The following is a 25,574-nucleotide window of genomic DNA, read 5'->3' on the forward strand; positions in this document are numbered from 1 at the left end:
GGACTGTGAAGAAAGCTGAGTGCTGAGGAATTGATGCTTTTGAACTGTGATGTTGGAGAAGACTCTTGAGAGTCCCTTGGACTGCAAGGAGATCCAACTAGTCCATCCTAAAGGAGACCAGTCCTGGATGTTCATTGGAAAGACTGATGCTGAGGCTGAAACTCCAATACTTTGGCCACCTCATGAGAAGAGCTGACTCATTGGAAAAGACTCTGATGCTGGGAGGGATTGGGGGCAGGAGGAGAAGGGGATGACAGAGGATGAGATGGCTGGATGGCATCATCGACTGGATGCACATGAGTTTGTGTGAACTCTGTGAGTTGCCTGGCGTGCTGCGATTCATGGGGTCGCAAAGAGTCGGACATGACTGAGCGACTAAACTGAACTGTACTGATGATCTGTCCCTGAGAGTGTTCCAGTTGCACTTGAGAAGAATGTGTATTTTGTTGCTGTTGGATGGAATGTTCTATATATGTTGTTAAGTTCATTTGGTCTAGCTTATAGTTCAATTCCAGCACTTCTCTGTTGATTTTCTCTCTGGATGATCTATCTATTGCTGATAGTGGGATATTGAAGTCTCCTGCTGTTATTGTATTGTTATCTCTTTCTCCCTTCAATATTATAACTGACAATATATTTAGGTGCGCCAATGTTGGGTGCATATATATTTACAATGGTTATGTTTTCTTGATGTGAACCTTTCCTTATTATGTAATGACTTTGTTTGTCTCTTATTACTGTTTTTGGCTTAAAGTTTATTTTGTCTCAGGTAAGTATGTCCAAGCCAGGCTTCAACCATATGTGAACTGTGAACTTCTAGATGTTCAAGCTGGATTTAGAAAAGGCAGAGGAACCAGAGATCAAATTGCCCACATTTGCTGGATCATTGAAAAAGCACAAGAGTTCCAGAAAAACATCTACTTTCTCTTTATTGACTATGCCAAAGTCTTTGACTGTGTGGATCACAGTAAACTGTGTAAAATTCTTAAAGAGATGGGAATATCAGACCACCTGACCTGCCTCCTGAGAAATCTGTATGCAGGTCAGGAAGCAACAGTTAGAACTGGACATGGAACACAGACTGGTTCCAAATAGGGAAAGGATTATGTCAAGACTGTATATTGTCACCCTGCTTATTTAGCTTATATGCAGAGTACATCATGAGAAATGCTGGACTGGATGAAGCACAAGCTGGAATCAAGATTGCTGGGAGAAATATCAATAACCTCAGATATGCAGATGCCACCACCCTTATGGCAGAAAGCAAAGAAGAACTAAAGAACCTCTTGATGAAAGTGAGAGAAGAGAGTGAAAAAGTTGGCATAAAACTCAACATTCAGAAAACGAAGATCATGGCATCCGATCCCATCAGTTCATGGGAAGTAGATGGGGAAACAGTGGGAACAGTGGCAGACTTTATTTCTTTGGGCTCCAAAATCACTACAGATGGTGACTGCAGCCATGAAATTAAAAGACGCTTGCTCCTTGGAAGAAAAGTTATGACCAACCTAGACAGCTTATAAAAAAGCAGAGACATTGGTTTTCCAACAAAGGTCCATCTAGTCAAAGCTATGGTTTTTCCAGTAATCGTGTATGGGTGTGAGAGTTGGACTATAAAGAAAGCTGCTGCTACTGCTAAGTCACTTCAGACTTTATGCGACCCTGTAGATGGCAGCCCATCAGGCTGCCCCATCCCTGCGATTCTCCAGGCAAGAACACTGGAGTGGGCTGCCATTTCCTTCTCCAATGCATGAAAGTGAAATGTGAAAGTGAAGTTGCTCAGTTGTTTCCAACTCTTAGCGACCCCATGGACTTCAGCCCACCAGGCTCCTCCATCCATGGGATTTTCCAGGCAAGAGTACTGGAGTAAGTTGCCTTTGCCTTCCTCAAAGAAAGCTGAGTGCCGAAGAATTAATGCTTTTGAACTGTGGTGTTGGAGAAGACTCTTGAGAGTCCTTTGGACTGCAAGGAGATCCAACTAGTCCATCCTAAAGAAATCAGTTCTGAACATTCATTGGAAGGACTGATGTTGAAGCTGAACCTCCAATACTTTGTCTACCTGATGCGAAGAACTGACTCATCAGGAAAGACCCTGATGCTGGGAGAGATTGAAGGGGGGAGGAGAAGGGGATGACAGAGGATGAGATAGTTGGATGCCATCACCGACTCAATGGACAGGAGTTTGAGTAAACTCTGGGAGTTGGTTATGGACAGGGAAGCCTGAGTGGGCTGCAGTCCATGGGGTCGCAAAGAGATGGACATGACTGAGCGACTAAACTGGACTGAACTGACTGAACTGAAGTATATCTACCTCTGCTTTGTTTTTGTTTCCACTTACATGAAGTATATTACTCTGTCCCTTCACTTCACACATGCCTCTGTGTGTTTAGAGCTGAAATAATTCTCCTCTGGGCAGAATATGGTCGGATCTTGTTTTTAAATCTATTTAACGTTTATGTCGGAGAAGGCAATGGCAACCCACTCCAGTACTCTTGCCTGGAAAATCCCATGGATGGAGGAGCCTGGTTGGCTGCAGTCCATGGGGTCGCTAAGAGTCGGACACGACTGAGCGACTTCACTTTCACTTTTCACTTTCATGCATTGTAGAAGGAAATGGCAACCCACTCCAGTGTTCTTGCTTGATGGGATGCCATCTGTGGGGTCGCACAGGGTCGGACACGATTGAAACGACTTAGCAGCAGCAGCAGCAGCAGCGTTTTTGTACCTTTTGATTGGTGAATTTAGTGTAATTATTATGATTTGTAAGTTTGTCCTACTGCTTTATTGTTTGTCTTCTTATTTGATGGATATTTTCATTGTTTTTTCTCCCTACTGTTTCTGCCTATCTTTGTAAGTTGGTGGTTTTCCATGGTGATGTACTTAGTTTCCCCTTTAACATTTTTTTGTGAATCTACTCTAGATTTTTGCTTTGTAGGTTGAATGAGGATTACATAAAACGTCTCATAGATACAGGAGTCCATTTTTATGCCAACAGCAACTTATTTTCATTTGTTTAAAAGGCTCGGTCCTTTGACTCTTCCATGTGTATATAGTTTTTTATTTTTTTGCAAATCTTTTTAATGTCTGGCTAAAGAGAATATGGCTAAATTCTCATATCTGCTTCTGCATTCAATTGTTTAATAGGCTGTTTCAACTGAATTATATGAAGATCTGACCTTGCATATCAAATATTAACTTTGAATCCCTTTTTATATTTTTCATGTCACAGCTTATATTTTTTATGCTATGAATTTGTCAACGAATGTCTATGGGGTCACACAGAATTGGACACGACTGGTGACTTAGCAGTAGCAGTATAGCTATAGTTATTTTTAATGCTCTTTTCCTTTAACTTTTATACTGTAGTTAAGCAGTTAACACATCATTCAAATACAGAGTTATACTTTTCTAATTCTGTTAACTTTTCACCTTTACAGGAGAATTGTGTACTGTCACATATTTTTATGTAGTTGATAAGTATTTTTTCATTTTAGCCTGAAGAATTAGATTAGATTTTCTTGCAAGGCAGGTCTTGTCATGGTGAACTCCTTCAGCTTCTGTGTTTTTGAGAAAGCCTTTATTTATTTCATTTCTGAAAGATAAGTTTGCTGGATAAAGTATTATTTGTTGATAACTTTTATCTTTCAGCACTCTGAATATGTTATTTCACTCTCTTCTGGCCTGTAAAGTTTCTGCTAAGAAATCCCCGATAGTCCACTGGGGGTAACTTGTAGGTTACTTTTTTTTCTTGTCTGCTTTTAAGATTCTTTATCAGTGATTTTTGGCAGCGTCATTATAATGTGTCTTGGAGAGGCCTTTTAGCATTGAGATAATAAGGCGTTCTACTAGCTTCATGGATGCCTATGTCAAAGTCCTTCACCAGGTTTGGAAAGTTCTCAGCTATCTTTTAAAAAAAAACTCCCTGCTTACTTTTCCCTCTCTTCTCCTTATGTTACACCAATTATTCTTCTGTTTGCTTTTTCAGATTGAATCTGATAGCTCTTATAGGGTCTCTTCACTTGAAAAAATCTAAGTTCTCTATCTTCTTATAATTGAATTATTTCTGTATTCATGTCCTCTAAGTCATATGCTCCATCTTCCATTTGGTCTGCCTTGTTACCTTTGCTCTCTATTGCATTTTTTCATGATGTTTTTTGGTATATCTAACTTTACAAAGTGAAAAGAGAGCATGGAATTGACACAATACCTGGAAAAAATGTGTTTACACTGAGGAAAATGAGTAGTTATATTCTAGAGAAGGAGTTAGCAAAGTACAGCCAATGGAATAAATCTATCCAGCCTGCCACATATATGCATACATCCTGTGAGATAAGGATGGAGCTTACATTTTAAAATTGGTTGAAAAAATAAGAATAATATTTTGTAAGGTGTGAAAATTGACATTAAAATTTCAGTGTCTACAAATAATGCCTTATTGGGACACATCCATGCTGTTTCTTTTACATATTATTTCTGACTGCTTTTGTGCTACAATAGCAGAGTTGAGTAGTTGTGACAGAGACCTTATGGCTTACAAAACTTAAAATATTTATTATCTGTCCTCTACAGAAAAGTTTACTCATCTGTGCTCTAGAGGAAACTAAAATACTAGAAATAGATTAGCAATTTTACTAGTAAGTACTTGAGGTATTCCTGAAAATCAGAACAAGGAGGTATGTTAATTTTTGGATCAGAAACAATTCTTCCCTACTTCCATTTCCCTAATTCTTTCTTCTGTGGTACCATCAAGATCTCTGGTAGGATAGAGTGCTATAGTAGGACAGCAGATTCCTCAATGTGTTGTAAGAATCTGATATTTCCTGCTACCTTAATGACTCACTATGAATTAAGTTACTGTCATCCTCCTAACTGATCTTACTGCTTTCACCCTTGTCTGCCAGTCAACTTTCCGATATAGTAGCTACAGGTATCCTTTTAAAGTTTCAGTCAGATCGGATCACTTTGGTTAAGATCTACCAATGACTCCTCATCTTGTTTAAGCCAAACTCATTGCAGTGCCTTTCCAAGGAAGACCTTAGAACATCTATCCCCTCATAGCTCTCTGATAGCTTCTCTTTATCTCTTTATGCTCCAGTTGCATGTGATTCTTGTTTTTCCTCAAAGAGTTCAGAAATGTTTCTATCACAGAGTGGTTTGCTCATTGTCCTCTCTGCCTGAGATACCACCCTTTAGATATCTGCCTGCCTCTCACCTCTTTCATGTTCTATTTTGTAGTTCTATCAGTTGCTGAGAATAGGGCTTTGAATTTCCCCACTGTAATTGTGAGTTTTATTCATTCTCTTTTCATTCCTATTAGTTTTTTCTCCTGTATTTTTTAAAGCTCTGTTTGGTGCATACATATATGGGATTTCTATGTCTTCTTGGTGTTTTGATTTTTTTCTTATCTTAATGTCATGTCCTTCATTGTTTCTGGTAAGTTTTGCTTTGAGGTATACTTTTTGTGATATTAATTTACCCACTCTTGCTTTAAAAATTGATACTTTCATAGTATAGATTTTATATTCTCTTACTTTTCTTATAATTTCATAGTTGGATAATTAAAAATATACTATGCTAATTTTTTAGTAAGCATTTTTAAGAGCAGTTTTAAGTTCACAGCAATTTTAAGAAGAAAATATGATTTCCCAGATTCTTTCTACTGCTACAGATGCACAACCTTCTGCATTATCAATATCCCCTACCAGAGTGGTACATTTGTTAAACTGATAAACATAGATTGACATATCATACTCATCCAAAGTCTGTAGTTTACATTATGATTCCCTTTTTTTTATCTTTGTCTGATTTATTTCACTTAGCATAATAGCCTCTAGATCCATCCATGTCACAAATGGCAATATTTCATTTTTATAGCTGAGTAGGATTTCAGCCATGAAATTAAAAGTCGCTTATTCCTTGGAAGGAAAGTTATGCCCAACCTAGACAGCATATTAAAAAGCAGAGACATTACTTTGCCCACAAAGGTCTGCCTAGTCATGTATGGATGTGAGAGTTGGACTGTGAAGAAAGCTGAGCACAGAAGAATTGCTGCTTTTGAACTGTGGTGTTGGAGAAGACTCTTGAGAGCCCCTTGGACTGCAAGGAGATCCAGCCAGTCCATCCTAAAGGAGATCAGTCCTGGGTGTTCATTGGAAAGACTGATGTTGAAGGTGAACCTCCAATACTTTGGCCATCTCATGCGAAGAACTGACTCATTTGAAAAGACCCTGATGCTGGGAAAGATTGAGGGCAGGAGGAGAAGGAGATGACAGGGGATGAGATGGTAGGATGGCATCACCGACTCAATGGACATGAATTTGAGTAAACTCTTGGAGTTGGTGATGGACAGGGAGGCCTGGTGTGCTGCAGTCCATGGGGTCACAAAGAGCTGGACACGATTGAGCAACTGAACTGAACTGAATATTCCATTATATATATGTATATATATCTTAAAAAATAATTTAATTGGAGGCTAATTACATTACAATATTGTAGTGGTTTTTGCCATACATTGACATGAATCAGCCATAGGTGTACATGTGTCCCCCATCCTGAGCCCTCCTCCCACCTCCCTCCCCATACCATCCCTCAGGATTGTCCCAATGCACTGGCTTTGAGTGTCCTGTTTTATGCATATGATTCACTTTTGGTGTGATATATTCTATGGGTTTGGGGAAATGTTCAGTGACATATATAGCAGTATATTATCATACACAGTATTTCATTGCACTCAAAATTATCATGCTCCACCTATTCATGTTTCCTTACACCTTTCCCCACTTCACACCTCACCCCTGGCAATGACTGATATTTTTACTGTCTCCATAATTTTGTCTTTCAAGAATGTCATATAGTTGGGATCATATAATATATGACCATACAGTATACTTCCCTTGTGGCTCAGATGGTAAAAGCATCTGCCTACAATGTGGGAGACCCGGGTGTGATCCCTGGGATTGGGAAGAACCCCTGGAGAAGGAAATGGCAACCCACTCCAGTATTCTTGCCTGGAAAATCCCATGGACAGAGGAGCCTGGAAGTTTATACAGTCCATGGGGTTGCGAAGAGTCGGACACGACTGAGTGACTTCACTTCTCTATACAGTATATAGCTTTTTCAGATTGGCTTCTTTTATTTAGTAATATGCATTTAAGTCTCCTCTCTGTCTTTTCATGATTTTATAGCTCATTTCTTTTTAGTGTTGAATGATATTCCATTGCCTGGATGTACCACAGTTTGAAGAACATCTTGTTTGCTTCCAAGTTTTGACGATTACAGATGAAAAGCTGCTATGAAAATCTGTGTGCAGGTTTTAGTGTAGACATACATTTTGAATCCCTTGAGTATATATCAAGGAGCACGATTGCCAAATTGTATGTTGAGGGTATGTTTAGACTTATAAGAAACAGCCAAACTGTCTTCCAAAATGGCTATACCATTTTGCATTTCCTTCAGCAAAGTTGCTTCATATCCCTGTCAGCATTTGGTATTGTCAGTATTCTGATTTTTGACCATTCTAAATAGGTATGTAGTGGTATCTAATTTTTAATTCGCATTCCTTGGTGACATATGATGTTGAACATCTTTTTTAATGTTTATTTGCCATCCATATATCTTCTTTGGTGAGGTATCTGTTAAGGTCTTTAGCTCATTTTTTAACTTGTTTTCTTATTATTGAATTTTAAGAGTTCTTTGTATGTTTTAGATTACAGTGTCTTTGCAAATACTTTTTGTCAGTCCATGGCATATTTTCTAATTCTCTTGATAGTGCCTTTGCAGAGGAGAAAACTTTAAAGAAGTCAGCTTATCAATTATTTCTCTTATAAATTCTGCTCTTAGTTTTGTATCTAGACAGTTATTGCCATTCCCAACATCATCTAGATTTACTCCTATGCTATCTTCAAGGAGTGTTAAAATTTTGGGTTTTATATTTAGGGATGTGATCCATTTTGAATTAAGTAAGATCTGGGTCAAGGTTCATTTTTTGCAAGTGTATGTGCAGGTGTGGCAACACCATTTGTTGAAGTTTATCTTTGCTCCAGCATATTGTCTTTGCTTAGTTGACTCTATATATGTAAGTAGGGCTATTTCTGGGCTGTCTATTCTGTTCTAGTGATCTATTTATCTGTTTTTTTCACCGATACCACCCTGTCTGGATAACTGTAGCTTTATATACAAGTCTTTAAGTTGGGTAGTGTTGATCCTCCAATTTTGTTCTTCTCTGTCAATATATTGTATTGGCTATTCTGTGTCTTTTGCTACTTCATATACACTTTAGAATCAGTTTTTCAGCATTTACAAAATATCTTCCTAGGATTTTGATTGAAACTGCATTGAATCTATAGATAACTCTGAGAAGAACTGACATCTTGGTTATATTGAACATGGACTATCTTTCCATTTATTTAGTTTTTTGATTTCATTCATCAGAGTTTTGTAATTTTTGTTTTTCAATTGATCCATTCAGACCAACTCTTTTTGGAAAATGGAGACGTATTCATTTTTTAAGTTTGCCTGAGTATTACATAAGTTCCTATTCTGTTCTTTCAAGGAGGGAGCATCAGAAAAGGCTTCTAGAGTAGTGCTCCTAACGTTTACTCTCTGAGCAGCAGTGGTGGTTCAGATTTAGAGATGAAGGAGGGGACAAAGATCAACTTTTCTTTCTGTATTCAACTTATTTTAATTTGTTTTTCTTTGTTTACATTGTGCATCTGTCCTTCCTTATACTCTCAGCTTACTCATATTTTCTAATTTTATTTTTCTATCTTTCATCTTTTGGAATTTTGTTTTGTGACCCTATATTTCAGATTAAAATATAAATTTGTTATTATGTTATATCCATGGTCTTTCTGGTGATCTGACTTCAGCGTATTTTGCCAGCATTGTTTCCCTTTGTTTCTATTCTATAACTTAATTCTCTAACCAAAGGAACATTTTTTTTTCTTTATCCTTGACATATTGTTTCCTATTTCTGTAGGCCTTTAATTTACAGCCTTCCTCCCTAAAAACTCCCAAACCCAACAACCCTCCAAACTATTTATAACCTAAAGTAATACTAAAAAGTGTGGAAGAAAAGTGGTGGAAAATAGTCACTCAGGGTTCAGACTGGTCAGATGTGAAAAGTATCAGGACAAATAAAGGAACACAGGTATTACAGATGGCCAGAAGAAACTGAGAAAGATGATTAGAACTTACCAGCTGCCACTGGACCAATTACTAAAAAAGAAAAATAGAACAAATTATTATTTTTAAAAAATTATGTACTTGATTCCCATTGAAAACCCTACTAGGAACATCAGAAAAGGGACTTTGGGGAAACATTACATCTTATATCAATACTCTATTCTGTATTAATTCAATCTTAACTATACTTGAATAACCTAAATATCGAGATCATTTTTTTTGTTGTTGTTACTGTTCAGTTGCTAAGTTGTGTCTGACTCTGCGACCCCATGTCAAACTCATGTTCATTGAGTTGGTGATGCCATCCAACCATCTCATCCTCTGTTGTCCCTTTCTCCTCCTGAACTCAGTCTTGCCCAGCATCAGGGTCTTTTCCAATATGTAGGCTTTTTACATCAGTGGCCAAAGTATTGGAGTATCAGTCCTTCCAGTATATATTGCAGGTTGATTTCCTTTAGGAAGGCCTGTTTAATGGGTTATATGAGTGAAATTCACTTTTCTAATGAAATAATTTTTGTTTTTAAGATTCTTAACTAGGGCAAGAGTCACAACATTTTAGGAGAATGATCACCAGTTCAAGATTACTATTTTAAGTTTCTCTTCTTTTTTTCTGTCATTCAATATTCTCTCTCCATTTCAAACCTCTAACCACTAGGTCAGCTCTCATATTCTTTTTGCAGTAGAGAATGTTTATTTATAATTTTGTCAATTAAAAATTTTTTGTCATAATTTTTCGATTTTTTTTCTTTCTGATAACTTCTGGGTTTTAACCAGAAATTTAAAATATGGTTTAATAAGTAGCATGTGTGAAACATGTAACCATTTAAGATTAGAGTTCTTACTTGCATATCTTTCAAGGGTATCAATTCAGTTCAGTTGCTCAGTTGTGTCTGACTCTGTGCGACCCCATGAATCTCAGCATGCCAGGCCCCCCTGTCTATCACCAACTCCCAGAATTCACCCAAACTCATGTCCATTGAGTCAGTGATGCCATCCAGCCATCTCATCCTCTGTCATCCCCTTCTCCTCCTGCCCCCAATCCCTGCCAGCATCAGAGTCTTTTCCAATGAGTCAACTCTTTGCATGAGGTGGCCAGAGTATTGGAGTTTCATCTTTAGCATCATTCCTTCCAAAGAACACCCAGGGCTGATCTCCTTCAGAATGGACTGGTTGGATCTCCTTGCAGTCCAAGGGACTCTCAAGAGTCTTCTCCAACACCACAGTTCAAAAGCATCAATTCTTAGGCACTCAGCTTTCTTCACAGTCCAACCCTCACATCCATACATGACCATTGGAAAAACCATAGCCTTGACTAGACGGACCTTTGTAGACAAAGTAATATCTGTGCTTTTCAATATGCTATCTAGGTAGGTCATAACTTTGCTTCCAAGGAGTAAGCGTCTTTTAATTTCATGGCTACAGTCACCATCTGCAGTGATTTTGGAGCCCCCCAAAATAAAGTCTGACACTGTTTCCACTGTTTCCCCATCTATTTCCCATGAAGTGATGGGACTGGATGCCATGATCTTCGTTTTCTGAATGTTGAGCTTTAAGCCAACTTTTTCCCTCTCCTCTTTCACTTTCATCAAGAGGCTTTTTCGTTCCTCTTCACTTTCTGCCATAAGGGTGGTGTCATCTACATATCTGAGGTTATTGATATTTCACCTGGCAATCTTGATTCCAGCTTGTGCTTCTTCCAGCCCAGCGTTTCTCCCGATGTACTCTGCATGTAAGTTGAATAAGCAGGGTGACAATATACAGCCTTGACGTACTCCTTTTCCTATTAGGAACCAGTCTGTTGTTCCATGTCCAGTTCTAACTGTTGCTTCCTGACCTGCATACAGGTTTCTCAAGAGGCAGGTCCGGTGGTCTGGTATTCCCATCTCTTTCAGAATTTTCCACAGTTTATTGTGATCCACACAGTCAAAGGCTTTGGCATAGTCAATAAAGCAGAAATAGATGTTTTTCTGGAACTTTCTTCCTTTTTCCATGATCCAGCAGATGTTGGCAATTTGATCCCTGCCTTTTCTAAAACTAGCTTGAACATCTGGAAGTTCACGGTTTGTATATTGCTGAAGCCTGGCTTGGAGAATTTTGAGCATTACTTTACTAGCATGTGAGATGAGTGCAATTGTGCGGTATAGAACAGGAAAAGCCAAGATCGGTTATAATGACAAATGAAAAGTCTCAGGAGCTTCAATTCCTGACCTTTTATAGGCCTAAGTCTTTCATATGTTTAGAGTGGGCAAATGGAGTTGAGTTAAGCTACTTTCACTTTTCTTCTCGATTTTTATGAAAATTTAAAGTATTTATTTAAATTTTGCTCCTATTTTTTTCTACTTTAGAGTCTAATCTCATAATGCATCTGTTCTGTTCTTCACTTTCCATTATATAATTCTTCTAAGTCCGTCACTTAATTTACTCATTCCTTGTCTTATCTTGAAAATATTTGAGCTAAAACCTTTGCTATTTTAGGACATTTCTTCTATTAAAAATAAGGCCGTATTATGTCTGTTCTGTTTTTCCTTTGCATGAATATATTTCTCACTTAATATCAATAATTTTGGGGAAAAATTTAAAAGCAAAGGAGATGGGGAAATATACTACTTAGATTTTGCATTAATAAAAATGATTACAGCCAGTCAAAGCATGGGACTGGAACGCTGTGGGGGCCAAAGGACACTAGGATTGCTAACCAAACAATTGTTGGTGCGTTTGGAAAAGAACTCTACTCACCTAACACAAAACTCAAGCTTCCAAAAATTCAATTACTAATAAATTTCTCTGTAGTGGAAGAGGAAAGAAATCCCTGAGACCACTTTCTCTTTTAAAAAGGAAGCTGTAATGAAACATCATAAATCAACCCCTCTACTGTTTTTGTCCAATAATTGAGGGCTGAAGGACAAATGTGGAGGCATTAAAATACCCACAACTTCATATAAATAGGAAAGCTGGGGGATGACATGCAGAAATTGTTATGGTAGAAGTCGTTAATATGTAGATATTATTAATAGTTTACATTATTATAAAGTATTAAAATGTCACAATTATAGATAAGCATTATTTATGAATTATTAGCTAATAGTGACTGTAAAGACTGTTATTACACCAAGTTAAAGATTTATTCTTTGCTCATAGGTCATTTAGAAAAGAGTTGAAATATAGTCATTAGATAGAATGACTGGCCTTGTATGTGGAGGGAATATGAAAAGCTGCTGAAAAATAGGCAGCTGGTGAATTTATACCTAAAATCTCATCCAAGTCAAGGTCATACTTCCCTAGTGTATTGAACAGAGTTTGTATTAATGCTATTACTCTTGAAAGTAGTAAAAATGGCCAAACATTTTATCATTTGATAAGAATAGCCAGTTTCCTCATGACACTTAGAGGGCACTTAACTAATGTCAACCAAGAAGAAGCTCTGTGTGACTGCCAAATAAAGAACTAAACTCCTAGAGGTACTTCAAAATCCTGCATCAAAAACATAAAAATAGATCTCTCTCTAGGGTGTTACTTTGAAAGAATACTGTCGTCTCTCTGACTAAAAGAGTTAGAGAGGCTATCATCCTCTAGTAACTGGAACATGAAAATTTTAAGTCTATTTTAGGAGACATAGGTAAGAGGGTAAAGTATGTATCTATACACGTTTCTTAGGAAATTGAGAAAAAAGAATTTCATATTCATTGGTAATTTTTGAAAAATTATTTTTTTTAAAAGTTCTCCACTGCAAAGTACGTTAAAGTAGACCTTGAGGATAGTAGGAGAAAGGTATCAGATGTTACCACATTTGAATGTAGCTCATAATTTTCCTGCCTCTCTCTTTAGGCGAAGAGATTTGACTTCCTGCTCTCGCCTCTTCATCGTCAGATTTTCCTCACAGCTTGACTTGTATTGATGAAATGTTTAAACTGTCACCAGCACTTGTTTCTCCCTAATTTTTTTTTTCCTGTCAGTAGGGGTTTATGTTTTCCACCAATTATAAATAAATTAGTTGTTCCAGTAGTGTGGAATAATGAGAATGAAAACATCAAATTTTCAAGGAAATGATTAAAGACGTTACCAAGTGAAGATAATATAAATTAAATTTTAAGAGACATTAAATAGTTTACCCACAGCCACATGACTGGTGTTTTAACTGAGATTTGATTGGTCTGTCTGATTCCTTTCTTAAACACTGAAATATATTACCTTTACTTTTTTTTTTAACCAGTTAGCATCATGCAAATTGTTTTGTTCCATATTTAGAATGATTCCTTAGAGCATGTATATGGAAATGGAACTACGAGTTTAAAGGATACTCTATTCTTTTTATCTTATATTCTTTGTATCTTTATATACCGCCTCTGCACGTTTACTTTCTAAAAGGATTATATTAATTTAAATGGGATCAGTGATGTATCAATGTATACTACTTACCAAAGCAATGCTGATATTACTTATTCTATTTAAATTTGTTTCTTCTTTGGGTGAAAAATACTACCTCAAGGTCTTAATTTTCTATCCTTTATTTTTTTTTACCAGTCATTGGGCATACTATGGTTTTGAAATTTATCAGTAACTTAAGGGTACTGGATAATGGGGAGGCAAAGTGGGTTGGAAAATGTGAATATGAAGTCCTTTACTTGAGGGCTAATTTTCAAAAAGACATTGGAATTAAGAAATAGATGAATAATAACTTACCAATAGGTACTGGAGTAACTGGCAGAACAACATGAAACAAATATATAATAGCAGAAGTTTAGGATCAAGAATATAGTTACCTTCCTTGTTTTTCCAAGGCAACAGAGAAATGTTTGGAAGACACTAAACCTCCCCCAGAAAAAATCCAAAATGGAATAAGAGGAATTAGCATTTCTTTGTGGTGAAGTAGTAATCCTAGTCTGATGCGACTGTCTTCAGTGTATTTCAATGTAGTAGAAAGGCAGACTGCGTTAATAACATAAATGCTTATGTCATTCTTTTTCTTTCTCCTCTAGTATACAGGATTTAAATCATGTGGAGAACTTTCAAAAAATTTGAATGCTAATTGCAATTATTCCCTTTCCTCTTCCCACACCTAACATATCATACTGAGTTTTCCTCTATTTTTTGTTGGTATCTCTATATTTGTTATATCCCACCTATATATCTTTCCTTTGTATAGTATGGAAGGTTCTTGTTATTAAAAGCTCTTTGAATAGTTTTAGAAAATAAAATATTTTTTATACTTAGTCTCAATCAAATATTTATTCTTTTTATTGAAAAATTAATAACACAGCAGGTTGCCAAGTAAAAGAGAGAGAGACTACTTATAAATAGAATAAATGCAATTGGCCATATTTGGGAAAAATATCTCCGTTTATGATTCCAATTTGTACCAAATTTATGAAATGAAAAAAGACTTACTGATAGGTACTGCTACATGTGCTAAAATCCAAACACAAATGATTAGTATGGGTTGACACTGATAACAGAATTGACACTGATAATAGAATTCTTACTAATACTGTTTCCAGACAAGAATTTCTGGGAAGAAAAAGGAAGAGTAAGTTCCAAACCTTTTACATGAGTTACTTTAATCTTTCTTGTGCAGTAACACAATCATTTTAAAAGGATAAGAAAGGGGGAGGTTATTTTCTTTTTATCTAATTTCTCATGGAAAATTAAAATACCACAGAGCTGGAAAAGCCTCATATCCTTTATTTACTCTTCCTTGTGAGTTTTCCCACTTTTCTCTGTGATTCCTGTCTTACATTTAGTTGAAAACGTATTCTTTTCTTGAAAAGTCAGTAGAGTGAATCCCAAGATTTTCATGGCATTCTTAATTATTTTGGCTTATCAGCTTCATCTTCTAGATATTATTTAATAATCTAAGTGGGAAGAAGTTGGTCTGTGTGTTTGCAAAAATTAATGAACATAAGCAATTCCAGCTGTCAGAAATGAAGACTGACTTCACTTTCCCTGTGTTTCTCCTTGGGCAATAATATATAATCTCTATTGTGTCCTTATCATAAGTCTCTTAAAATATATGAAGTCTAGTTTGTTTTTAGTAGGACATTTTAACTTACTATGAAAAAAATCAATCATTTTAATATTCCCCACTTATCATTGTAATCTGTGCTTTGTATAGAATCATAAATATTCTAGTAGGATTCTGAGGATAGGGTGTGAAAAATATAAATGTCAATTTTTTCCTTGAAATGGAAACAACCATTTTTAGGAAAAAGCCCACAGTGAGTAAATAACAAATATCAAACAGAAAGGAAATTTCTTAGAATTGCAGTTGTCATTAATGTAGATACAGAGGATATGGCTCTCATTGATCTAAATGATATTGTTTGGTAAATAAAGATGGAAATATACCCTATAATACCTCTGAAACATATTTGTCAGATACAACTGTTCCATTTTTAGAAGTGAGAGAAATAAACTACATTTTCTTCCTATTTTCCCCAACTTCTCTGGATGAGAAACATGTCTAGAATGTTCAAATTTACGTATGAACTCAAGGACAGGGCTGTCTTTTTCTGTTTTTGGTCCCTGCTATATTCCCAGTGCCTGGCACATGTTAAGACCTCAATAATTATATTTTTTTGAAAAAGTAAGATCTCAATGAATTTAACTTTGCCAGTTCATCTGTATTTCTGTCTTATGCTTTTTAAACTTCCTACCAAAGAGAACCTATAAACTCTAATAAAAATACTAACAGTTAACACTTTTTTCCATAGGTAACAATTTTCAAAAAAAATAATGTTCAAAAACATTATTTCCAACTCCAAGTCACCTTTGACCTGTTTGTTATTTGCCATTTGTGAGTTTTTTACTTTCAAAATATTCATCAGTGACTAGAGGAAGTTCGGAGAAGGCAATGGCCACTCCAGTGTTCTTGTCTGGAGAATCCCAAGGATGGGGGAGCCTGGTGGGCTGCCGTCTACGGGGTCGCACAGAGTCGGACATGACTGAAGTGACTTAGCAGCAGCAGCAGCAGCAGAGGAAGTTAATCAATATTAATAAAGAAATTGAAAAACTTGAATGTCAAGGTCTTACTTGTTTAGAAAAGGATATAATCAACACAGGAACCAACCCTATAATTGATGGATAGATATAAAACTTACTTGGTGGTTCTTGCCTTACTGTGAAAGAGAAATAAAATAATTAAATGAATGAGACGTGAAGAACGAGTTACTTCTCAAATTCTTTATGCAGGAAGTTTTAAAAAACAGGACTTTGAGAGACCACCAAACTCTCTATTTGGAATCAGTTAAATTAGTGGGAGAATAAATGTCTTCAGATTATTCTGCTTAAGTACCTTTTAATTTGAGTGCTTTTTTTGAAAGAAAGGATCAGAGAGGAATCATTGGAAGATGCTATTTCTTCCTTTTGATTTTTCTCTGCTAATTCAAACTTTCAGGTAAGATTTTTATGTCACACTTTATTGCCTCATTATTATTCCTTTTTTTCTCATCACTTCTTTGGAATGATCATATTGATTTCTCATGATCATTACTGTAATTCTTACTTGCTAATTATTGTTTTTTAGATTAATTTTAGAAAAGTTCTCTTTTTCCCAGTCACATAGATATCTTAGGGCTGGTGACTCCCCATTTGAATGGGATGAAAGCAGTACTTGCTTTTAGATTCAGGTAAATAAACCTGAATTTGAATCCCAACCTCTTCTGCTCATAATTGTGGGGTCATGAGCAAGTTACCCAGTCTTACCACTTCCTGCTTCTTATAGGAATAACAATATTTATCTTATATAATGTATATGCATATATAAAGCTAAGTACAGTGCCTGGTACCTTGTAAGTATGTAACAACTAGTATTTGTTATTATAGTACCCCATAGTGTACCAATTAGTTTCAATTATAGCCTCCAAATGAATGTTGATAGTTCAAAATGAAGCAAGCTACTGAAAATATGAATAGGGAAACAAGAAGCTAGAAGGAGAGAAATGCTAGAAAAAAATAAACCATAGAGTCAGAAATATAAATCTTAAGCCCTGGTGAACATTCACATTAAAAACAAGGCACAAAAGGGCCTCTAGGTACCATGAAACACCAGTGATAACAGAATTGAGAGAAACATGGGACCTACCTTTAGATTTTTCAGGTCTTGCTTTAATAAAAAAAGCAAAGGAACAAATTAGTGTGATTGTCTAATGAAACAGAAACACATTTTCACTGATGTTATGATGAGCATCATAGACTGAACAGTAGTGGAAAGAAAAAAAGAGATTCTGCAAGGACCACTTTCCCTTGGAAATGTTATGGAAGAAATGGTCTATAGCTAGTGATGGAGCTCACTCTTTCTTTTCCCATCTAGGTCTCTGATTTTTTTTTTTTTTTAAATTATATACCCCGCCGCGCGAAGCCCTAGGAGCCGCGCCGCCGCCGCCATCACCCCGCCCGCTCCGGTCTCTGATTTTATTTAATTATGTTTCAATTTCAGTAACTTTTTTCATTTCAAAGATTTCAACTTTGTTCTTTTTTATATCTGCTTATTCTTTTTCCAAACTGCATTAAACAATATATGTAACTTTTTCTTTTATCTTTTTAAAACATGGATAGTCTATCTTTTATTCCCCACGAGGGAAGTCACAACCTATCAGAGCTCCCGTCTTTGCAGCTCTTATGACGTTATCTTAGCTCTACCGTATGCTATATGCCATATGCTATATATCAGCTGCTTTACCATTCTAACTTTTCTCTCTCTCCATAACCTCTTCAATTAGACTTTTGTTTCCCCTCTACCCTATTAAGATTACTAACAACCCTCATTTTACAAAATGCAATGACCAATTCTCAGTCCAAATTTTTATTTCTTGAAAGTTTTAGGTGCAGTTGTTTATATACTCTTTTTATCTGGAAATACTTTCTTGAGTTCTATAAGCCACTCTCCTGGTTTTTCTTCTTCCTCCCTGCACACTCCTTCTTTCTATACTTTGCTGGATTTTTTTCTTCTTCCTAACCTCTAAAACTGACGTTCCTGAGCACAGTTCTTAGCGTTCTTATCTTTACAGGCACCACTGGTAATCAAATTTAGTCCAGTGGTTTTAAAATGCTATCTCTACACTAAATTTGTCAAGCTCATTCTCCACCTGCTCTCTCCCTAAAGCAAGGGGAAGAGGATGTGAAATGGGAATGTCTCTATTACTACTGAGATAAAACTCTAAGGAAAAAGAGGCTGTAACCTCTCATATTTCCCTCCTCATACAACTTAGGTAAGACAAACCCATAGGAAGGATTGCACGACTCAGAAGCATAGTGGGAAGGGACTCCTAGAGCTGTGCAATGCAGAAATGCTGCTCTAAGGCTTTAACAAATGATGGCCAAATTAGTTCTTCTGTCTCACATACCATCTTTCTTCCAAGCCTCCATAAGCACACAAGTTTTAGAGGAAGGAAATTTAAAGCAATCTTCAGTGTTGTGGGTAGTTGACTAAGAAATGATGTGGGATAGGAAGGTATAGTGATTTCCTTCCTGAAAGTAAATAAGAAGGACTTCAAGAGATTTGCTTATAAAGACTGGGGCGGGGATTGTCTGTGAGAAAAGGTGTGTGGCAAACCATTTCCTAATTGAATGTCTGCTTGGTGGATTTGCTGATTTGTTTTGTGCATTTTGAGCATAACGAAAAGAAAATTGAAGAGTGGAAGCAGTGTACAGTGAGGAGGATGCCTTGGAGCAGCAGGCATCTTCTTCCTTTTCTAGTGACAAGGATACTTGAGCTTCTTGAAGGTCAGGTGGGCATTGTGGAAGATATCTGGGCTTGAGCTTTGGTACTGGTACTTCACTCAAGTTGGTGGCCTACTTGATGAGGGTATCTCATCAATGACAGGCTATGGGATATACTGTCAGGGGGGACAGAACTAAGGGGTTTTGAAATAGTCCAGACTGCAGTCAGTACTTCCCCATCAAGGACAGTGCAGTGGAGCCCTTAGAAATGGGCAAGCTCTTGTAGATTCCTTCCAAGAACTAAAACATATATTCTACAAGCTGATGTTTTTGCTCAGTCACTAAGTCGTGTCCAACTCTTTGCGACACCATGGACTGCAGCATGGCAATTCTTTGTATCAGATGACCGCAATTTTACCATTTGTGGGAAAATTGGGTAGAGTTAAGTAGCAGCTGTGTTCTTTAGACTGTATATGGCTTTCTAATTCTCCATAATTCCTAAGGGATATACTTTACCTCATTCAGTTATATTACATTTTTGGGCTCTATTGGCATCTAAAATTTTAACCTTGACAGGCACTTTGGGTTTTAATATTAATGTGATTTTATTTCAATCTGAGAAACCCTAGGGGATATTGGGTTTGCATAAAAATCACTTATAGGTATGAGAACCAAATTCAAATTATGGAACACCAGAACAGTGAAAAATATGGCTTCATGAATTCTATATTAAATATCACCATGGTTTGGTTTAGTTGCTAAGTCGTGTCTGACTCTTGCAACCCCATGAACTGTAGCCTGCCAGGCTCCTTTGTCCATGAGATTTTCTAGGCAAGAATACTGGAGTGGGTTGCCATTGCCTTCTCCAAAATATCACCATGGTCAGTGCTTTATCTGGTTTAACTATTAAGTCACTGTTGGTATTTGTAACCTGAGAAGTTAAGAGCTGAAATAATAGGAACTTCTATAGTTATGTATCAAAAAGGTCATTTTGCATTCCTAATCTTGAGGCCTTTGGGTAGTATGGAAGCAACTGAATATGAGAAACATGAGTCTCAACCTTTTGGCTAGTTAAAATAGAAACACCTAAGCTGAGAAAAAGTCTCACCTAAGACAGATTGATAAGTAAAAAACTTACTTGAAGTTCTCTGTGAAATCACTAAAAAATAAAAAGAAATCCATGAAATTTTTGTTAAATACAAAAAACAGAATAGTATCTAATATATTCTGTCTGTGTCTGTGAGGGGAGGACTTGGGTGGGACTAAGAAGAAAGCATCACAAATGGCTGTAGAAAGCAGTTGCAATGCAAACTTAGATATGAGATCAAGCAGTGATGATTTAATGATGAAGTCAAAGCAGGGTTTTCTCAAAAGTCTTCTTAATATACTGGATCTGAACAACTTTGGGTATAGTACCAGGCAAAGATAACTGGATATTTCTGTTTCCTTTGGATAGCAATGTATTCTTTGAGGGAACACTCGAAAGTCAGTCTCCATTTAAACATGATTTTGGACTTCCTTCTCTCTCAAAAAAATCTGCCTGCCTCTGTTATTTCATAATATTCAGTTTTTTGTTGTTGTTGTTGTTGTTGTTGTTGTTGTTGACAAATGCTACCTTACTGCTTGTTCTGACTGTACCACATGGCATGCAGGATAGTTCCCTGACCAGGGATTTGAACCCCTGCTCCCTGCACTGGGAGCACAGAGTCTTAACCACTAGACTGCCAGGGAAGTCCCTAATCAGTATTTTCTTAAATTATGTATAATGTAGGGGAAAGTGTTAGTCACTCACTCAGTCATGTCCGACTCTTTGTGACCCCATGGACTGTAGCCCACCAGGCTCCTCTGTCCATGGGATTCTCCAGGCTAGAATACTGGAGTGGGTTGCCATTTCCTTCTCCAGGGGATCTTCCCCACCCAGGGATCAAACATGGTTCTCTTACACTGCAGGCGGAACCACCAGGGAAGCCCTTAATAATAATGCCCATAAAATAATGTAGGGGAAGCTGAGTAATAACATAAGCGAGCAATGAGAAAATCAAATCACTATAACAGAAAAAAGTCCCTCAGACTTTGAAGACCAAACAGAACCAAAATAGAGAAAGAGATGTTATACTTACTTATGGGTGCCAGGGGCAGACCTAGAAAACAAATTAGATATCAGTGGATATTTGTTTGAAAGAACCAAACTTTCTTTTTAAGGAATTATATTTGTGTAGGGGAGAAGCTAATTTGTTCCATAGCTCTTTGTTTAAATTATGGTTCTATGACTATGTATTCTTGGGCCAGGATGTGGCCTCAGTTTCTTAGTCTTTACAGAGAGGTCAGTGAAGTTACTCTAAGAACTAAATAGTGTAAAGTATTAATAATTAAAGCACTTATATAGTTATGATCACATAGGAGATGCAAAGTAAATACATATTTGTAATTAAGTAAATATAAGTTGATTTCTCAGAGAAAGAAGCTGGATGAGCAGAAGGCAGAGGGAATTGAGAGCTATGAGTCTCAGGTCGCTACACAGAGTTAGAAATGAAGAGGACAGGGTCTGGTCCCTAGGCCTTGTAGAGAACAACAACAATAGGAAATAGTGGAAAAATGGATGAAACTTACCCCTGAGCATTGAAGGTGGACAAGCTGAAAGACAGAAAAATATCGTCACAACTCTTTTTCTCTCCCACTGTATTCCTGTCCGCGTTTTTAAAGAGAGTTCCTTCTTGATAGGTCATTATAAAAATAGGAAAAAATGTTACCTTTGGTCTTTATTTACTTTTAACATAAGTCAGCAGGATTTGGACTTTTCAAAAAATCATTTATAACAATGAAATTTTGACCATGAGAGGGTAAGTGGTTAGTTAAAGCAGCATGTACCCTATTCCCAGAAGTTCCAGCACAGCTGGGGAAAGGAGAAATAGGACCCCGCAGTGGAAGAAACATGGAGTGACTTACTGAGGGCCTGTGGAGCTGGTCCATCTAGAAAACACAACCGAGAAAATTTTTATCTTTCCCCCCACTTTTTCCCCATTCAATATGTTTTTCATTTTGTGAAGTCCCTTGTAACATATCATTTTAACTGCTGGGAAACTTTCCTCTCTGCTCTTTATTTTTTATTTGAATCAGTTGAGTTTTTTTTTCCCCCCACAAAGTTATTAAAAAGCTGACTTATTGAAAATATGAATGTGAGACATGAAGGAAACAGTTACTTCTAATCTTTGAAATACCTATATGGTCAGGGAAGTTTCCTCAAGTATCTTGGAATTCAAATATGGAAAAATAGACTAAGTAGGGCAGGAGGTCCAAATGAAAACTGTCTTAGAAAGTTCTTATCCCCTCCTTTCTCTCCCATCATTTTTTCATTGTCTGTAGGTAGTCTCTTGTTGGTCTTTATAACTAAGCAAAACTTTTTTATCCCCTCTTCATTTTTATGTAAATTAGTAGTGTCAGACCTTTCCTGGTCAAAATAACCCAGAGGCATTTTGATAGCCAGGTTCCAAGAGAACAAGATGTACCTCAAGCCCTTTTTTATTCCAGTATGGCCAGGTAAAGAATTTTGGACCCCATTTGAAATCAGTTAAACTCTGGGGCAAACAAACAGACTTACTGACTGCATGAGGAGTTGATTCCGCTGAAAACAAGCAGAGAGATTTTTTTTTTATTACTCCTTTCTTGTTTATTCTTCAGTTCATTTTTTCTGTCAGAGACAGAAAAAGTTTTTCTGATCAGACATTTGAACTTTCCAGAAAAATTATAATCAGCTGATGGAATACTGGTTAATGGAAAAGGAAAAAGGAAAATAAAATAGGAGTTTCAAATTCCTATACCAGAACTCAAGTTCCAATAGACATTACTGGACCTTGATAATTGCACAGCAGAGAAATAAGCAATTTACTAATTGCTGATATAAATGACCTAGCTGGAAAATAGAAATATTATCTGTATCTTTTTCTCTCACTCATTTTTCTCTTCTGCATGGAAAGTCCCTAACTAACAATCTTTAGAACCATGGAGAAATTTTTTTCCTGCTCTTTATTTTTATATGACTCAGTGAACATTCTGGAAACTTATTAATAACTTAGTGGAATTCTGAATAATGGAAAAATAAAAGGTCAAGGAAGTGGGAGCTTTAAGTTATTGCAGTCCCAATAAGGATGGATAAATTTTGGTTCAGGTAGATCTGCTAGATACTGCTGGAGACAATTGAGTTCCTTTGGAAAGTGAGATATTCAAACTTACAGGATGATCTCAAAGCCGAAAAGCAAAGAGAGAAATCAGTGTGGAAAGGCTGATGAAATAAGAACTACTTTTCCTCTTATTATTCTGAGAGAGAGTATCAGAAATATCTGTGGAGATAGAATCAAATCCTTGTAGGTGTTATAGCACACTGTGGTGGGGAATACAATTGCCATCATACCTTGTAGGTTGAATTGTAGGATTCTGCCTTCTGCTTAGTCTGGGAGATGATTTATCTCTTCCTTTTTTGCAGTGGCTGGTCAACTGCCTAAAATCTTACAGTGGGGTTGGTAATTTAAACTGTATTGCCTTTACTATTTTTCTGCCTTTTTCTGCAGGCTTCTCAAGGTCTCCTTCACTCATATAAATATACTCCCTCCCTTGCTGACAAGTCACAGTACTTCAGATAGTTTCCTCTGTTTTAAAATATAATATAATATATATGTATATACACCTTATGTATGTATATATTTGTATACAATGTATGTGTGTATGTATGTGTATATGTGTTAGAAATGCAAAAAAGCAAAATGGCTGTCTGAGGAGACCTTACAAATAGCTGTGAAGAGAAGTGAAAAGTAAAGGAGAAAAGGAAAGATATTCCCATTTGAATGCAGAGTTCCAGAGAATAGCAAGGAAAGATAAGAAAGCCTTCTTCAGTGATCAGTGCAAAGAAATAGATGAAAACAACAGAATGGGAAAGACTAGAGATCTCTTCAAGAAAATTAGAGATACCAAGGGAACATTTCATGCAAAGATGGGCTCAATAAAGGACAGAAATGGTCTGGACCTAACAGAAGCAGAAGATATTAAGAAGACGTGGCAAGAATACACAGAAGAACTGTACAAAAAAGATCTTCACAACCAAGATAATCATGATGGTGTGATCACTCACCTAGAGCCAGATATCCTGGAATGTGAAGCCAAGTGGGCCTTAGAAAGCATCACTATGAACAAAGCTAGTGGAGGTGATGGAATTCCAGTTGAGCTATTTCAAATCCTGAAAGATGATGCTGTGAAAGTGCTGCACTCAGTATGCCAGGAAATTTGGAAAACTCAGCAATGGCCACAGGACTGGAAAAGGTCAGTTTTCATTCCAATCCCAAAGAAAGGCAATGCCAAAGAATGCTCAAACTACCGCACAGTTGCACCCATCTCACATGCTAGCAAAGTAATGCTCAAAATTCTCCAAGCCAGGCTTCAGCAATATGTGAACCATGAACTTCCAGATGTTCAAGCTGGATTTAGAAAAGACAGAGGAACCAGAGATCAAATTGCCAACATCTGTTGGATCATCAAAAAAGCAGGAGAGTTCCAGAAAAACATCTGCTTTATTGACTATGCCAAAGCTTTTGACTGTGTGGATCACAATAAACTGTGGAAAATTCTGAAAGAGACAGGAATAGCAGACCACCTGACCTGCCTCTTGAGAAATGTGTATGCAGGTCAGGAAGCAACAGTTAGAACTGGACATGGAACAACAGACTGGTTTCAAATAGGAAAAGGAGTATGTCAGGCTGTATATTGCCACCCTGCTTATTTAACTTATATGCAGAGTACATCATGAGAAACGGTGGGCTGGAAGAAGCACAAACTGGAATCAAGATTGCCGGGAGAAATATCAATAACCTCAGATACGCAGGTGACACCACCCTTATGGCAGAAAGTGAAGAGGAACTAAAAAGCCTCTTGATGAAAGTGAAAGAGGAGAGTGAAAAAGGTGGCTTAAAGCTCAACATTCAGAAAACTAAGATCATGGCATCCAGTCCCATCACTTCATGGGAAATAGATGGGGAAACAGTAGAAAGTGTCAGACTTTATTTTTTTGGGCTCCAAAATCACTGCAGATGGTGATTGCAGCCATGAAATTAAAAGATGCTCACTCCTTGGAAGGAAAGTTACGGCCAACCTAGATAGCATATTAAAAAGCAGAGACATTACTTTGTCAACAAAGAGCTGTCTAGTCAAGGCTATGGTTTTTCCAGTAGTCATGTATGGATGTGAGAGTTGGACTATAAAGAAAGCTGAGCACAGAAGAATTGGTGCTTTTGAACTGTAGTATTGGAGAAGACTCTTGAGAGTCCCATGGAGTGCAAGGAGATCCAACCTGTCCATCCTAAAGGAGATCAGTCCTGGGTGTTCATTGGAGGGACTGATGCTGAAGCTGAAACTCCAATACTTTGGCCACCTCATGCAAATAGTTGACTCATTGGAAAAGACCCTTATACTGGGAGGAACTGGGGGCAGGAGGAGAAGGGGACGACAGAGGATGAGCTGGCTGGATGGCATCACCGACTTGATGGATGTGAGTTTGGGTAAACTCCGGGAGTTGGTGATGGACAGGGAGGCCTGGCGTGCTGCGATTCATGGGGTTGCAAGGAGTCAGACACGACTGAGCGACTGATCTTAACTGAACTAGTGTGTTAGTTGCCCAGTCGTGTCTGACTGTGATCCCATCGACTGTAGCCTGCCAGGGTTCTTGTCCATGGAATTCTCCAGGTAAGAATACT

The 25,574-nt window shown here is 37.1% G+C and overlaps 1 protein-coding gene across 1 annotated transcript in view; it reads right to left on the bottom strand.

Moving 5' to 3' along the window:
• The window catches only part of TSBP1 (testis expressed basic protein 1), a 62,469-nt gene that overhangs the window by 10,576 nt on the left and 26,319 nt on the right, over positions 1 to 25,574 (bottom strand). The window contains exons 20-29 of the mRNA XM_052648197.1: positions 22,436 to 22,459; positions 21,784 to 21,807; positions 21,448 to 21,471; positions 20,958 to 20,978; positions 19,976 to 19,996; positions 17,261 to 17,281; positions 16,278 to 16,295; positions 14,569 to 14,589; positions 13,864 to 13,881; positions 9,196 to 9,216 (exon numbers count right to left, since the gene is read on the bottom strand). Of these exons, the coding sequence (XP_052504157.1) occupies positions 9,196 to 9,216; positions 13,864 to 13,881; positions 14,569 to 14,589; positions 16,278 to 16,295; positions 17,261 to 17,281; positions 19,976 to 19,996; positions 20,958 to 20,978; positions 21,448 to 21,471; positions 21,784 to 21,807; positions 22,436 to 22,459 (213 nt within the window). The remainder of the gene's footprint in view (positions 1 to 9,195; positions 9,217 to 13,863; positions 13,882 to 14,568; positions 14,590 to 16,277; positions 16,296 to 17,260; positions 17,282 to 19,975; positions 19,997 to 20,957; positions 20,979 to 21,447; positions 21,472 to 21,783; positions 21,808 to 22,435; positions 22,460 to 25,574) is intronic.

This window comes from Budorcas taxicolor, chromosome 11, assembly GCF_023091745.1.
Source record: "Budorcas taxicolor isolate Tak-1 chromosome 11, Takin1.1, whole genome shotgun sequence".
NCBI classification, from domain to species: Eukaryota; Metazoa; Chordata; class Mammalia; order Artiodactyla; family Bovidae; genus Budorcas; species Budorcas taxicolor.